This window comes from Phyllobates terribilis, unplaced genomic scaffold (genome assembly GCF_046119375.1).
Source record: "Phyllobates terribilis strain yellow unplaced genomic scaffold, ASM4611937v1 Scaffold_3__8_contigs__length_932513732, whole genome shotgun sequence".
Taxonomy (NCBI): domain Eukaryota; kingdom Metazoa; phylum Chordata; class Amphibia; order Anura; family Dendrobatidae; genus Phyllobates; species Phyllobates terribilis.
In genome coordinates this window covers 224,053,230-224,070,006 of record NW_027362763.1, presented here as the reverse complement: position 1 = coordinate 224,070,006, position 16,777 = coordinate 224,053,230, and the positions used below count along the sequence as shown (strand labels likewise).

The 16,777-nt window shown below is 43.3% G+C and overlaps 1 protein-coding gene across 3 annotated transcripts in view; it reads left to right on the top strand.

The window, feature by feature from the left end:
- HPS3 (HPS3 biogenesis of lysosomal organelles complex 2 subunit 1) overlaps nucleotides 1-16,777 on the top strand; it is a 69,595-nt gene that overhangs the window by 48,407 nt on the left and 4,411 nt on the right. For 2 of the 3 annotated variants that reach the window (XM_073674644.1, XM_073674643.1), the window contains 6 exons: nucleotides 1,551-1,725; nucleotides 3,902-4,132; nucleotides 9,776-9,961; nucleotides 10,997-11,188; nucleotides 11,296-11,400; nucleotides 11,682-11,888. In XM_073674644.1, coding sequence (XP_073530745.1) covers nucleotides 1,551-1,725; nucleotides 3,902-4,132; nucleotides 9,776-9,961; nucleotides 10,997-11,188; nucleotides 11,296-11,400; nucleotides 11,682-11,888 — 1,096 coding nt within the window. The remainder of the gene's footprint in view (nucleotides 1-1,550; nucleotides 1,726-3,901; nucleotides 4,133-9,775; nucleotides 9,962-10,996; nucleotides 11,189-11,295; nucleotides 11,401-11,681; nucleotides 11,889-16,777) is intronic. The other variant, XM_073674645.1, reaches the window with a different exon arrangement.

Genomic DNA, 16,777 nt, shown 5'->3' with positions numbered 1-16,777 from the left:
AGGCCTGCTGCACAAAGTCTCCTCTTAACAGTTGTTGAAGAGATGTGTCTGCTGCTAGAACTCTGTGTGGCATTGACCTGGTCTCTAATCTGAGCTGCTGTTAACCTGTGATTTCTGAGGCTGGTGACTCGGATAAACTTCTCCTCAGAAGCAGAGGTGACTCTTGGTCTTCCTTTCCTGGGGCGGTCCTCATGTGAGCCAGTTTCTTTGTAGCACTTGATGGTTTTTGTAACTGCTCTTGGGGACACTTTCAAAGTTTGCCCAATTTTTCGGACTGACTGACCTTCATTTCTTAAAGTAATGATGGCCAATCGTTTTGCTTTACTTAGCTGCTTTTTTCTTGCCATAATACAAATTCTAACAGTCTATTCAGTAGGACTATCAGCTGTGTATCCACCAGACTTCTGCACAACACAACTGATGGTCCCAACCCCATTTATAAGGCAAGAAGTCCCACTTATTAAACCTGACAGGGCACACCTGTGAAGTGACTACCTCTTGAAGCTCATCAAGAGAATGCCAAGAGTGTGCAAAGCAGTCATCAAAGCAAAAGGTGGCTACTTTGAAGAACCTAGAATTTTAGACATATTTTCAGTTGTTTCACACTTTTTTGTTAAGTATATAATTCCACATGTGTTAATTCATAGTTTTGATGCCTTCAGTGTGAATGTACAATTTTCAAAGTCATGAAAATACAGAAAAATCTTTAAATGAGAAGGTGTGCCCAAACTTTTGGTCTGTACTGTATATCTAATATTAATATATAAATAATTATGTATATGTATCAATCTCAACATGTGACCTAAATCTGCAATCTCTTGAGCCTTGATTTCTCGAACCATATGCTGCAATATATAAAAGAAATGATGATTTCTGCAGCCCAGCAAGTACAAAGATGGTGACGATGGGGGGCTTTCAGAAGGCCCCTGGCTACTGTTTCAGCTCATCAGCACCCTGGAATTGCATTGCGGGGTGGAGGAAGATTTGATGGGCTCCAGAACGGTCACGACATTTGAATTCATTTCTTCAATGCCAGTGTTAGAAATTCGCAGTGACATGTAGGTAACAGCAACGGTCAGAGCACACCCCAATTCACTGCTGTTAGAGAACCTGACTCCACTCCATACCCCTGTACCTGAGTGTGACGTATGTGTGCATCACTTGTCGTGAAGGGGTTGAAGAGATTGTCCAATAATACCACATCGCTTTATCCAGGTGATTGGGAATATCCAGCAGTTCTCCATGCAGCTGGTGCATAAGGGTGGCACTGTGATGGCAAAACCTAAAAACCTGTGAAGGCTGCATCACTTCATACCCCTTCATCCTGAGAATCTGTGCAGGTTGTGGCAGTCGGACTCCCACTGTTTAAGAAGTGGTGTCTTCTTCAACCATCCAGTTTTTTTTTAGGTTGAGGACAACCCCTGTAAGACATGAAAGAAACCATCGTTTTGAAGGTCTTTACTGATGCATGTGGTTTCATAACATAGTAGAATGTTATTTTATATATCCCATTAATTTTCTTTTATTTTACCACTTTTTTTGGTCATCAGCTTGGACACAAAGAATTCCCACCTTGCTCTTCCTTACTACAAAATGTCCTGCTTGTCCATGTCCGATGTGATAGAGCGTGTGCTGTCTAAAGACTCGCAGCAGGGCTACGGGAAAGGCTTCATGTTTTACCTCAAACATTCACTCTATGAAGAACTGGAGGAGAAGCTCAGTGACGTATGCGCCTTTATTTATGTCCTGCATTTTCACGAGTTGTGCTGCTTAGAAGGGGTTGTCCACCTTTGGGGCCATTTTTCTTTCTTAAATGCTTGCAATTAAAGCTAAAAATCATTTTTGCTATTGGGTTTCATTAAAAATCTTGTACAGTTTGTCTCCCATAGCCTCTATTACACGGTCTATTGCTGGCTGCAGAATGAGGTAACTGGGTCGGACATATTATTTTATCAGATGTGTTGGGTCATGATTTTGTGGCTCTTCCTATTATACTGGTGACAGGTTCTCCTCCTGCTCTTTTAGTGCAGCTTTCCTCACAGACTGCACAGCTCTCCGGGCCATACAATGGCTGCTGGCGGATTTGCAGGTGACCAGACCGGTCCATCAGTCTCATCAAATAGAAAACCTCACATGATAAAGCTGCTTTTCTATTGGAGGAGACCAAAGGACCAGTCTGGTCACATGCTCGTCCATCAGTAGCCATTGTACGGCCTGGAGATCTGTGCAGCCTATGAGGAAAGCTGCACTAAAAGAGCAGGAGAACCTGTCGCCTATATAACTGAGAGCCAGAAAATCATGTCTCCAACACATCTGATAAAATAGTGTGGCTGACCCTGTTACCTTATTCTGCCGCCAGCAATAGACTGTGTAATACAGAGGCTATCCAAGGCAAATGATGCTAGATTTTTAATGAAATCCAAAAGTATTTTATTTTAGCACAAATGGCATGCATTTTTAAGTAAGAAAAAATTGGCTACAAAGGTGGACAAGCCCTTTTAAGATGTTGGGAAAAAAAATAGAACATTGCTTAACAATAGTGAATTGTCCTTTATTGCTTTTAATAATGGTTGTAATCAAGCCAAATATAGTGCTGACATATAGATCTAATGGAAGCTTTGGGCACTACCATTCGGAAAATAAAATCTTGAAGTTTATCAACTTGTTAAAAAGTTGTATCCATTCAAAGTGAATTAAAACTGATGCGTTTCTGGAAATACAAAGCCCTTAGTCATCCTATGATCATAAACGGAAAGATTTTATTTGCTGGATGGTAGTGCCGAACGTTTCCATTTCGTCTGCGTCTTGCTCTGCTTCACCAGCGGAACCTGGTTCCCTCCAAGCTACGGGATCTTGGCTTCTAAATTCCAGCAAGCGTGGTGAGCGTCCATACAAGTCTTAGTGCTGATTTATTTTGAGAAGAGAACTATGTGAACTGTCTTTTTTTATAATGGGTAATATTTTATACCGGAGCTGGTGGTAGTAGACGGGTAGAAGCAGACTTGACATGATCCATTATGTCATTATGTATAGATTACTGCTAGTATTAATCTTGTTAATTTAAAAAGGAAATGTACTTTAAACAAACTATGTGTAAATCAGTAGTACAGGAAAATGAGACTTTATAATATACCTTATCCCCACTTATCAGCCACTTCGCTTGCCTTCTAAATTTGTCATCCACTCTGAAAATCCACCTCAGATATGTCTAGCTCAGACAAAACGAACTGCCAGCTTCGTGTAGTGTCATGTGCCACAGGTTGTTATATTCTATGAAGAGTGAGGAGCAGGGAGAGGCAACAGGCAGAGGGAGACATAGAAAGATTGTACTGAGCTTTCTCCACAAGTCTTTTACATCACTCAAGAGTTGATTCACATCAAGACAGCTCGGTACTGTTGTACAATGTTCATAGTGCTACTTTTGGTTCTCTCCATGTGCTATAAAGGAATGAAGAACAAGAATCCTTTTTCTGTGAAGTGTATGGGAGACCTCATAGTAGCTTGTCTCTTCCTACATGCTCAGAGCAAATTAAAAATGGAGCATATACGGGGAAAAAACTGGTGAAAATGCAGGATACAAGACCTATTATTCCTCATGTACACACAGGACAGATTATTGTGAAGTTATGAAGTTACTTGAAAGTACAGTTATCCTATACGCTAAATCCTACAATAATCTATTTAACTAATAACCCTGTTGGAATTATATACCTAATGTTTTCCAGAATTCTCTGGTCTGAAATCCCAAAAATGTAAAAGTGGCAGCCGGCTGCAATTTTGGCCGTAGAACATCATTTACATGTGCTTTCATTCAGCGAAATAAGTGGGATGTGTTTTTGCTCTGCTTATCTTAGTGTTTGACTTTTTATCATGGATAATTGCTCTGTTTTTCTTTTCCCAGACGGTGGCGCACACAGTATTGCAGATTTTTATTGCTACAGAACCAAACCAGCTGCCTCATGCTTTGTGCAGTCCTTGTATGAATAATGCTTGCCCCAAAAAAGCAATGGGCTTTTTGGAAACGTTAGAGGCATCAGAACCTTCAGCTCTTATTTCTCTAACAAAGGCAGACATGGCTCTGAAAATGCAAGATCTCCAGGCTTATGAGACAGCGATGAAGCGTCATTCAGAGGTATGATGCTCTTTTATATAAAGAAATCATCTGATTACTTTCTAAGACTGAAAAAAAAACTTTTGTTATGTTGTGGTTAATATTGTAGTGAAGTTTTGCTGCATTTACCCGATAACTGATTATTTTCAAATTATTAGAAGGTTGTTCTACCTATAATTGTGAATCTACGATCATAGTGAGTAGTTGGGAGGGGTAGAAGGATGCACTTGGCAGAACAAGAGGAGGGAAAGCATCTGAAGGCCCCGTCACACTTAGCGACGCTGCAACGATCCCGACAACGATACGACCTGTCAGGGATCGTTGCTGCGTCGCTGTGTGGTCGCTGGTGAGCTGTCAAACAGGCAGGCTCATCAACGATCAGGTGAGCAGCGACATTGTGGAAAGAATCTTTCCACGATGTCCTGCTCCAGTTACCAGCCTGCTGAAGCAGGAGCAGGCTGGTAACCATGGTAAACATCGGGTTACTAGGGGCACACGCGCACCTAGTAACCCGTTGTTTATCATGGTTACCACTCTGCTACAGTGAGCGGGAGGTACCGCTCACTTTAGCAGGCTCGTAACCATGATGAACAACGGGTTACTAGGTGCGCGTGTGCCCCTAGTAACCCGATGTTTATCATGGTTACCAGCCTGATCGCTGCTCCCGCTGGTCACATACAGCGATGTGTGCTGACCAGCGGAAGGGCAACGACCAAAAAATGGTCCAGGACACTTTGCAGCGATCAGCGACCTCACAGCAGGGGCCTGATCGCTGCAAAGTGTCACACATAGCGACATCGCTGGTGAGGTCGCTGTTACGTCACCAAAACCGTGACACAGCAGCGATCTCGCTAGCGATCTCGCTATGTGAGACGGGGGCTTTAGTTTCCTGGGAGTGAAGATTACAGTGTAATCAGTGTGCAGCATCTGAGTGTAGATAGGAAGAAAAGCAGAAGTCTGGCAAGGAGGAGTTGAATCCTGCATACTGTGTAGCCATGTAAAGAGAAATGAGTATCTCTGGAAGACTATGCTATGAAGGAAGGGGGAAATCACATACTCAGCACAGTGACTGCCCAGGGGAGAAGAGATCTTTCCTGAGCTGTGGAAGTGGATATCTGCCTGAGAATGAAGCCCTGCTGATACATGAGCGAGTGAAGGTGGCATACACTGGAGACACAGACCTCACCTCCAGCATGTTTCACTGGAGGGACTCATGAGAAAAGTCTTGAGATTAAGAGCAGCTTACCTGAGGGCTGAAAGTGAATGAAGGAAAGGAGATTGTAGCCTGCAACACAAGGTGACTGCTAATATGTGCAGAAAAAAAATTCCATGCCAAAGTTATTCACAGCCTTCAACAATGGTGATGTAAGGACAGAACGGGCATTCTGTTTAGGATAAATTTATATCACAAAATTTAGACTAAAGCACCATAATTTTATTAACTTTTACACTTAAACCCTTCACCCCCCGAGCCTGTAGTCACCTTCCTGACCAAGCCAAGTTTCCCAATTCTGACCAGTGTCACTTTGAGGAGACAACTCTTGAACGCTTCAGCATATCCCAGTGATTGAGATTTTTTTCGTGACACATTGTACTTTGTTAGTGGTAAATTTAGGCCGATATTTTTGTTTGTAAAAATATCAAAAATTTGGCGAAAAATTAGAACATTTTAATTCTTATGCCCCTAAACCAGAGAGTTGTGTGTCACAAAATAGTTAATAAATAACATTTCCCACATGTCTACTTTACATCATCATCATTTTTGAACCATATTTTTTTTGTTTTGTTAGCTAGTTATAAGGGTTAAAAGTTGACCAGCAATTTCTCATTTTTCCAACAAAATTTTCAAAACCTTTTTTTTTTAAGGACCACATCATATTTGAAGTGACTTTGAGGGGCCTATATGACAGAAAATACCCCAAAGTGACTTCATTTTAAAAACTGCACCCATCAAAGTCCTCAAAACCACATTCAAGAAGTTTATTAACCCTTTAGGTTATTAATTCAGGAATTAATGCAATGTGGAAGGAAAGAAATGAAAATGTTACTTTTTCCCACTAAAATGTTGATTTAGCCCCAAATTTTGTATTTGCACAAGGGTAACAGGAGAAATTGCACAACAAATTGTGCAGTCCATTTCGTTCTGAGTACACCAATACCGCACATGTGGTGTAAAACTACTGTTTTGGCGCATGGCAGGGCTCGGAAGGAAAGGAGCGCCATTTGACTTTTTGAATGCAAAATTGGCTGGGCTGGAATTGAGAGCTGATGCTGTGCCATGTTTGCAGAGCCCCTGATGTGACTAAACAGTGCAACCCCCCCCCCTCCCACAAGTGACCCCATTTTGAAAACTAAACCCCTTGAGGAATTCCTCCAACAGTGTAGTGAGCGTTTTTAACTCTCAAGCGATTTCACAGAATTGTATAACATTCGAAAGTGGAAGATTACCATCAACGTTATACAGTTCTGTGAAGTACCTGTGGGTTCAAGGTGCTCCCCACATCTCTAGAGAAGTTCTCTGAGGGGTGTAGTTTGTAAAATGGGGTCACTTGTGGGAGTCTTCCACTGTTTAGGCACATCAGGGGCTCTCCAAACAGAACATGGCATCAGCTACACTACCTTTCAGAAGTTTGGGGTCACCCAGACAATTTTGTGTTTTCCATGAAAACTCATACTTTTATTTATCAAATGAGATGCAAAATGATTAGAAAATATAGTCCAGACATTGACAAGGTTAGAAATTAATGATTTTTATTAGAAAGAATAATTTTCTCCTTCAAACTTTGCTTTCGTCAAAGAATGCTCCCTTTGCAGCAATTACAGCATTGCAGACCTTTGGCATTGTAGCTGTTAATTTGCTGAGGTAATCTTGAGAAATTTCCCTCCATGCTTCATGAAGCCCCTCCACAAGTTGGATTGGCTTGATGGGCACTTTTTGCGTATCATACGGTCAAGCTGCTCCCACAACAGCTCAATGAGGTTGAGATCTGGTGACTGTGCTGGCCACTCCATTACAGATAGAATACCAGCTGCCCGCTTCTTCCCTAAATAGTTCATGTATAATTTGGAGGTGTGCTTTGGGTCATTGTCCTGTTGTAGGATGAAATTGGCTCCAATCAAGCGCTGTCCACAGGGTATGGCATGGCGTTGCAAAATGGAGTGATAGCCTTCCTTATTCAAAATCCCATTTACGTTGTACAAATCTCCCACTTTACCAGCACCAAAGCAACCCCAGACCATCACATTACCTTCACTATGCTTGACAGATGGCGTCAGGCACTCTTCCAGCATCTTTTCAGTTGTTCTGCGTCTCACAAATGTTCTTCTATGTGATCCAAACACCTCAAACATTGATTCGTCTGTCCATGAAACTTTTTTCCAGTCTTCCTCTGTCCAATGTCTGTGTTATTTTGCCCATATTAATCTTTTCCTTTTATTAGCCAGTCTCAGGTATGACTTTTTCTTTGCCACTTTGCCCTGAAGGCCAGCATCCCGGAGTCGCCTCTTCACTGTAGACGTTGACATTGGCATTTTGAGGAGCTGTGAGGCGTCGATTTCTCAAACTAGAAACTCTAATGTACTTGTCTTGTTGCTCAGTTGTGCAGCGGGGCCTCCCACTTCTCTTTCTACTCTGGTTAGAGCCTGTTTGTGCTCTCCTCTGAAGGAAGTAGTACACACCGTTGTAGGAAATCTTCATTTTCTTGGCAAGTTCTCGCATGGAATAGCCTTCATTTCTAAGAACAAGAATAGACTGTCGAGTTTCACATGAAAGTTCTCTCTTTCTGGCCATTTTGAGAGTTTCATAGAACAAACAAATGTAATGCTCCAGATTCTCAACTAGCTCAAAGGAAGGTCCATTTTATAGCTTCTCAAATCAGCCAAACCGTTTTCAGCTGGGCTAACATACTTGTGCAAGGTTTTTCTAGGGTTTTCTAAACAACCATTAGCCTTCTTACACAGTTAGCAAACACAATGTACCATTAAAACACTGGAGTGGTGGTTGTTGGAAATGGGCCTCTATACACCTATGTAGACATTGCAATACAAACAAGACGTTTGCTGCTAGAATAGTCATTTACCACATAAACAATGTTATAGAGTGTATTTCTGATTCATTTAATGTTAGCTTCATTGAAAAAAATGTGCTTTTCTTTAAAAAATAATGAAATTTCTAAATGACCCCAAACTTTTGAACGGTAGTGTATCCATTCCAGAAAATTTTGCATTCCAAAAGTCAAACGGTGCTCCTTCCCTTTCAAGCCTTCCCAAACAGTACTTTTCCTCCACATATGAGGTATCAGCGTACTTAGGAGAAATTGCACAACAAATTGTACGGTCCATTTTCTCCTGTTTTTCTTGTAAAAATGCAAAATTTTAGGCTAAATTAAAATTTTTGTGGGACAAATTAAAATGTTAATTTTTTCCTTCCACATTGCTTTAATTTTTGTGAAGTGCATAAAGGGTGAATAAACTTCTTGAATGAATGTGGTTTTGAGCTCTTTGAGGGTGCAAGTTTTAAAATGGGTCACTTTTGGGTATTTTCTGTCGCATAGGCCCCTCAAAGTCATATCAAATGTGATGTGATCCCTAAAAAAAAAATAAAAAATGATGGTGATGTAAAGTAGATAAGTGGGAATGTTTATTAATTATTTTGTACAGCATGACTGACTAGTTTAAGGATATACAAATTGAAAATTTGATTGTCCAAATTTTCACATAAAAATTCAGATATTTTCGCAAACGCAAAAAATGTTGGCTTAAATTTACTGAAAAAATTGGCCTTGTCAGGAAATTGAAAACAACCTGGGGGGGTGAAGGGGTTAATAAATAATGCAAAAAATATGCTATCTGCTTTACAGTATAGTAAAGGAGACGCCAGGGAATAAAGCATGCCCTCAAAGGACACGGGAGTATAATGACGACGAATCTATGGCAAGTGATTATAATGGCAAAAAAATATTACCTCCTGCAGTGCGTGGTGCAAAGCCCTTTCACGTATTTTGGCGCAATTTCTTCTTCTGGGAGTAAGATATATAGCAGACACAGCTTTCTCTATCTGTATGTACATAACAGGTTGTATATTTATGCGCACACACTGCTCTATACTGTGTGTAGTGTATATACACACTGTTGTATTCCCTCTATTATCTGAATACATTCATATCTCTCATCCCACTAGCCCCATCCTCTCTTACATCAGTCAGTGAGGTGGAGTAGGCTACAGTCTTTCTTGCCAGAGCTGCTGTTATGGTACTTTGCACATTTCTTTTAGACCCTGTAACAGTATCCAGTTCAGGAGAATGTGCTGATGCTGTTCGTGACTCTGGGGGAGGAGTGACAGGGTTTAGGCGGAGTTACAGGTCTGTGCTCACTGCTGGCTTGCAGCCCAGCACAAGGAATGATGGAAGTTGTAGTCAGAAAGGAGCAGATGATTCTGCAGAGCTAGTTATGGCTGTGACAGCAGAGCTGGTGCTAGGACAGAGGAAGTGAGGCAGAAAGGTACAAAACATCATGAACATGGGCAGTAAAGGTGTATGGAGGCCTTTAGGGGTATTATCTTTGGGCATTTATGGCAAAAACAGTAATGTGTTAGTGTAGTGGACAATCTCTTTATCCATTGCCCTAGAGATGTACATGTACAATTTATGATTCTTCTGCTTTCAGATGCAGCTTTTGTACGGTTTCCTGGATGAACCAAGACTTATTATAAGACGTAAAGAAAGAGAGATCATACCCACTGAAATGGCGCTTCATTTACGAGAGACACTACCTGGACTACTTGTAGCGATTCTGGTGGCTTTTCATGAAAACAGTAAAATTATGCTGAAAGAAGTGAAGCCCTTCTTAAAGGTTCTATGCTTGATTAATTTTTAGTGATCTTGCAGGCTGAAACTATTTGTTCCCAGTTATCAGCCTCACATCCTGACATCTATGGGAGCAAATGTCTCACATATACAGTTTTTTGTACATCCTTATTATATTGTGCTTATTATCATACTTTTGACTGTTATCACGCTTGAATGTCATTGACTACCCTTAACCCCTTACCTCCATGACCAATTTTCTTTTTTGTATTTTCATTTTTTTCTTCCAAGAGCTATAACTTTTTTTTTTTCTTTTTTCTTTTTTTTGCACTTTTACAAACTTCTTCAATTTTTATGGCCTCCCTAATGGACTTTAAAACTTTAATCCGATTTTGTGTCTTACTAAAAATTTTTAAAGGGATTCGGTCTTCAGATTCAAGCACAGGTAGTTAGAATCAGACAAGAAACAGATATCTGCACGATTGCAGCCAGATTTGTATTACTCTGAACAGCTGCGGCGCATATCCCTGGAAGCATATGGCAGATTTATAAAATGAAAAAAAATAAATAATGGAATACTCGGAAGCAGCGAGAATAAAATGAGCACAAACTGGTCACTTTTGACTTGGTGGTGACATGTCATCTTTAAAGTCGGACTTGCAGAAAAGATGTTATTGATTCCTCTGCTAATAATATAGTAATATATATGATGATATAAGTAGTAGCTTTCTTACCTAGTACTCTACTAGTGAATTATTTTGCTTCTTCCCATCCTCCTGTTATCCTGCATGACAGCGCTCTAACGCTTTTTGTATGCGGCAGAAGTCCGTTTCTTTCTTCATTCCCATCCGAGGCTCGGTGTGACTTTCATAGGAGCGCGTACAGACGCAGACTCAATGAAGATGCCTTATGATTCTGAGAGTCCGAACGCAGTCATGCAGGACACTGGATGGACCGGAGCCAACTTTATAATTCACTAATTAAGAGCTTGGTAGCAAAATGAATTTACATCGTTATCAGAGTAAGGATAACATTTTTCCACGGATAGGAAACAGATTTTCATTCTTTTATTTTTCTCTAGTCTTTATGTAACAAGACAGTTGATGATGATGATCCCCAAATACTTGTAGATTTTTGGGAAGCCCTTCTGTCATCGTATCCTCCAGAATCCATACTGCAAGACGTACTGTCCAAGCTGACATCTCACTATGTGTGCAGGATATGCCAACCACAGCATGTATGTGTCGCGTCTCTCCGGAGCCCAGAAGATCTGGTAGGTGTCGCGATCCGTCCATGCGTGCCATCTATACCCTTTTAGCCCGCCGCTGGTTTTATTGCACTTTCAATGTGCCTTCTGTATAAGGGAATCTGTCTTTTTAGAGGAATTCCTGCAGCCATTTTGGAGTGATCAGCCCTTGGATAACCAAGATGATGTCTTCAGAACCTGCATCATGTGCGGCCTGTGGGGACTTGGTGAAATTACAGGTTTGTCTTAATCTCTTTGTAAGAGAAGGACACCCCAGTCTTCATCCCATTCTACTGCTACTGTACTAATAGGGATGACATTGGGGGGTGGACTGAGTCTTTCCTTTCGTTCTCTCTTCTACCCTTTCATCCTTGCATCTTGCTTCCACTATTGAAGCTCTTATTAGGACTTCCAGTACTGACATTTTGGACTGAAGGAGCTATACCCCGAGTAAGAATATAATGTAAACCCTGTTTTTTTTGGGTTTTTTTATTCCAATTTTCTCTTAATTTGCATGAAGTCTCTCCTGTGTGGCCCTTCACTGGATATTGTGTCGTTTCTTCCATTTCTGGACTCCATACCCGACAGCAACAATTCATATCTGAGCATTCACATAATTTGTGCAACAAGGCTCCTGAATTACGAGGGGTCCATAGAGAAACTTCTAGATCGGTGTCCAGAAGCCGTTACCTTGTATGCACACCACGAGATAAAAGATGGAAGCCAGGTAAGAGCACGGATCAGATGAAAATCCTGACCAGTCATTACCTGAACCTTCACTGATATTACACACCGTATATTCTTTCTACTTGTTTTACTTGTACAGCGCCATTAATTCCACAGTGCTTTTACAGACATCATCCCTGTCCCCATTGGGGCTTACAATTGAAATTCTCTATCAGTAGGAGTTTGGAGTGTGAGAGGAATCCCATGCAAACACTGGGAGAACATACAGACTCTTTGCAGATGTTGTCCTTGGTGGGATTTGAAACCCAGTGCTGCAAAGTAACAGTTCTAACCACTGAGCCACTGTGATGCTCTGTTATTTGCTATTAACACCACTATCCATGTATATGGAACGTAAATCACTGACACTCAACTGATGGGTTTCATTAGATTAAGCAAAAGCTTTGATTTATTGAGGCCACTATGTAGCCAGAATCTGCCATTTTTACTTTTCAGAATCAAAAATAAGAGACCCACTTCAGCTTTCCTATATCGTTTTACAATGTGAGGAGTTGGAGGGGTAATATTACATTGGCATTACAAGAGTTTATCTTGTTGTACATACAAAAAAATCGTTTGCTTTTGAAGCTGCTGCTTGACATTGAGTACTGCTGCTTAGCTTACTGGTAGCAGAATAGAAGTCTGTCTTGTTCTGTAATCGCTAGTATATTTCCATTGAATGTGTACAATGCAATACAATTACTCTGGATCAGGTGCTCTACATTTATCAACATTACACTTCAACTGCCATGTTTTTGCCCATGCGGCCAGCTTATTCAGTTATTTCTGTAATATTGTACAATCTAGCTGAGTTTAAGAATCCTACCAAGTGTTGTATCATCAGCAAAAGATGACTTTTTACTTTCAATCCACTCCACAAGTGATTAAAAGTAATTAGGCGTAACTTTGATCCCTGTGGTCCCCACTTCTGACTTTAGTTCATGGTGACAAGCATCCAGACTTGCACTTACCACCTTGTTACAACCAAAGCATGTTGATCAGGCACGACCTTCTTTTACTGAATCTATTGGAAGAATCCTATATTAATTCATTCTTTTTTCTCCTTCCCCCATGACGGCACCACGGAGAGAGGGGATCCGCCTTCAAGGACAGGAAACCTACAGATAAAAGGGCGGTACCTCTCTCCCGCATCAGTTGGTTTCCTGTCCTTGACGGGACCCTACAGTCCGGAGGAGGCATACCTGCGGGGTGCCAGAAGATGGACGCTGTGGGATGCCAGGCCCGGCCAGTCCGATCCAGGCAGTGGGGGTCCCCCTGCCTCGGCTGGTGCGGTGTCCTGAAGTGCCACCGCTGAGGTCAGTGGGCATTTAGGGTGTGCGGAGGGGGGTCTGGATGAAGAGGAGGCTGCCAGGACTGTGCTAGACCCCCCTAGTTGCGGAGGTGAGAACGCGCGTGGCCCCGCAACATGCATTTAAGCTTCCGGGTTCACCGCGCATGCGCGGGCGCCCCCGAATGACGCGGCGCCGCAATGCATGACTGGGTATCCAGTCTGTGCAGGCAGGGGCGTCCTCCCACGGGTGCGGGGGAGGAAGGGGTGGCCAGGTCACTACAGGCACTATGGGAGGCACTTCCAGTGCCTTAAAACACACGCCAGTATTTGCTCTTCTGGGCTCTGGCACGCTGTGTGAAGAAAAAAAAAAAAAAAAACTGTAACAATGAGTGACCAGGACCTACCTGAGGAGCATCAGCTACATCCTCAGTCGCCACCACCACCGCCAACCCAACGGAAAAAGGGACCGGAAGGCCAGGACCGGAGTGGAAGCGGGCGCTCTGGCAGATCGTTGCAGCGCAGCAAGGACTCCACCTCGGCATCTTCCAGGAGGACCTTGGCTACAAAGATGGCTCCACCTCCTGAACCGATACCTGCTCTTCCGTCTGGTTGGTAAGTAAACTTCGTGAAAGTCCAATTTGTAACTAGGGGCCCTTGCTCTCTCTCTCTTGTCTCCCGTAGGGAAAAAAGAGTAAAGGGAAAACAAAAAATAGGACTTGTGCATTATGCACTGAGGCCTTGTCCACTACTTGGGAAAAGAGGCTCTGCAGCTCCTGCATTGAGCAGACCATATTCGAGGGAACCCCGAGATCTGCCTCTGATCTTAGAGATCTAATCAAGTCGCAAGTTGAAAGCACTATTAAATCTTTTCGGGGCAAAAGATTAAAGAAAACTAAAAACATATCCCCAGAGTCCACGTCTAGTAGTTCTGAGGATGACGGGGATTCGGACACTTCTACCTCTTCCTCCTCCTCTTCCTTGTCTACAGTTAGAGGAGGTCGGAGCTGTTTTCCCGTTGAGGAAACAGATTGCCTTGATAAGTCTATCAGGTCTACTATGGGTCTAACAGATCCCCGGCCCAAAAAATCCATACAAGACATGATGTTTAGCTGCCTAGAACCGAAAAAAAGGAGATCTTTTCCACTCAATGAACATGTTCATTCGCTGATTATGAAAGCGTGGAAAAGACCGGAGAGGAAGGGCTTCCTTTCCCCTAAATGAAAGTACCCGTTTCAGGACCCCGTATGCTCCTTTTGGGAGAAAGCACCGAAACTGGATGTCGCTATTGCCAAAGCCTCAAAAAAATACTCCCTTCCATTTGAAGACATGGGTGTCTTGAAAGACCCCATGGATAAAAAGGCAGACACCTTCTTAAAGGGTACCTGGGAAGCCGCTGGGGTGGGGTTAAAACCGGCGATAGCTGCCACGTGTACGGCCAGATCCCTAATGGTCTGGTTGGACCAGCTAGAATCACAACTGAGGCAGAAGACATCCAGAGACACAATCCTTGAAGCCATCCCGATAATGAAAGGGGCAGTGGCCTTCCTGGCAGACGCCTCGGCGGACTCCGCCAGGTTAAGTTCTAGAGCGGCTGGGCTTGCCAACGCGGCTAGACGAGCCCTCTGGCTGAAATGTTGGCCCGTGGACCTACAAACTAAATCCAGATTGTGCTCCATCCCCTGTGAGGGCGAGTTTCTATTTGGGCCTGCCCTTGATGACCTCCTGGATAAAGCAGGGGATAATAAGAAACGGTTTCCTGTCCCGTCTAATGCTGCTTACAGGAAGCCTTTTCGGAGTAGAAGATTTATGCGTAGGAAACCCCCCTAAAGAGCAGGCTAGGTGGGAGAAGGAAGACCAAGGGATTCCTATTTAACAAGCCCTCCAGTGATAATAGAAAGGCCCCCCAATGAAGATTTTCCCCGGGTTGGGGGAAGGCTATCAAGTTTTCTCCCGGCCTGGGTGCTAATATCCAACAGCTCATGGATTCTGACCCTAATTCAATCGGGCCTGAAACTCCAGTTCTTCAAAGTCCCTCAGAGAAACTTTATTATAACCCCCGAAAGATCTTCAAACGAGGAGCAACTAGCCTTGGAGCAGGAAATCCGGGGACTAGTAGGGAAAGCAGTCCTCCAGGAGGTCCCGGGGGGGAGGAGGAAGGCATGGGCTTCTATTCTCCACTATTCCTGAGAAAAAAAAACAGATGGGACATACAGGACGATTGTGAATCTGAAAAAGCTGAACAAGCTGTTTAAGGTGGAACCCTTCAAAATGGAAACAATAAAATCTTCAATAAAAATGCTGTTTCCTGGTTGTTTCATGGCCGTCCTGGACTTAAAAGACGCCTATTATCACGTCCCGATACACAAGGACTACCAGAAGTTCCTCAGGGTAGCTGTTCCTATGGGTGGAGTGGTCAAGCACTACCAATATACCAGCCCTCCCATTCGGCATCGCCATAGCCCCAAGGGTCTTCACCAAAGTGGTTGCAGAGGTGATGGCTCATCTAAGGGAGCAGAACACCCTGGTCGTCCCATACCTAGACGACTTCCTGATAATGGGCAGCTCCTTCCTAGACTGCAAATCCCATCTAGGAAAGGTCATGGATTCCTTGACTCGCTTAGGGTGGCTTTTGAATCTGGAAAAGTCCAAGACAGAACCATGCCAGATACAGGAGTACCTAGGCGTCATACTGGATTCAAAAATTCAGGAGTGTCGTCTCCCCTCAGGGAAAATTCAAAAAATCTTAAACCTGTTATCACGGGCGAAATCCCACCCGTCTATGTCACTTCGGAAGGCCATGTCCCTGCTAGGTTCCCTGACAGCGTGCTTTCTGGCCGTTCAATGGGCTCAAATACATACCAGGACCCTTCAGTGGGAAATCCTAGAGGCAGAAAAGGCACTAAAAGGGTGTTTAGAAGGGCTGTTAAGTCTATCTGTAAAAACCACACTTTCCCTAGAGTGGTGGGGGAACATACACAATCTGGCCCGGGGGATTCCTTGGACAATCCCGACACCACAAGTCCTGACCACAGATGCAAGCCCCGGGGGCTGGGGGGCCCACCTCAACAACCTGGTAGCTCAGGGGGTCTGGACAGAACGCCTGAAACTAATGTCCTCAAACATGAAGGAGCTCCTAGCAGTAGAGCAGGCACTCTGGGAGTTCATGCACACACTACAAGGACATCACGTGAGGGTCTTCTCAGACAACCGAGTAGTAGTGGCATACCTGAACCACCAGGGAGGTACACGGTCCCATTCCCTAATGCAGACGACAGAGGTCATCTTTCACTTAGCCGAGGAGAACTTGCAATCCCTATCCGCTCTACGCATAAAAGGGGTAGAAAACCGCACCGCAGACTTTGAGTCGGACTCAGTTGAAGCAGGGCGAGTGGGAATTAAGTCAGGCGTTTTTTCGGCAGATTGTACAAAGGTGGGGCCGTCCCTCCATAGATCTGTTTGCCAACAATCGGAACAAAAAAAAAGCTCTTTTTGCTCCCTAGATCCCAAAGGGAACCTGGTAGCCGTGGATGCCTTTATGATCCCTTGGAATTACCCTCTAGCTTACGCTTTTCCTCCGACCGCTCTGATTCCAGCTGTTC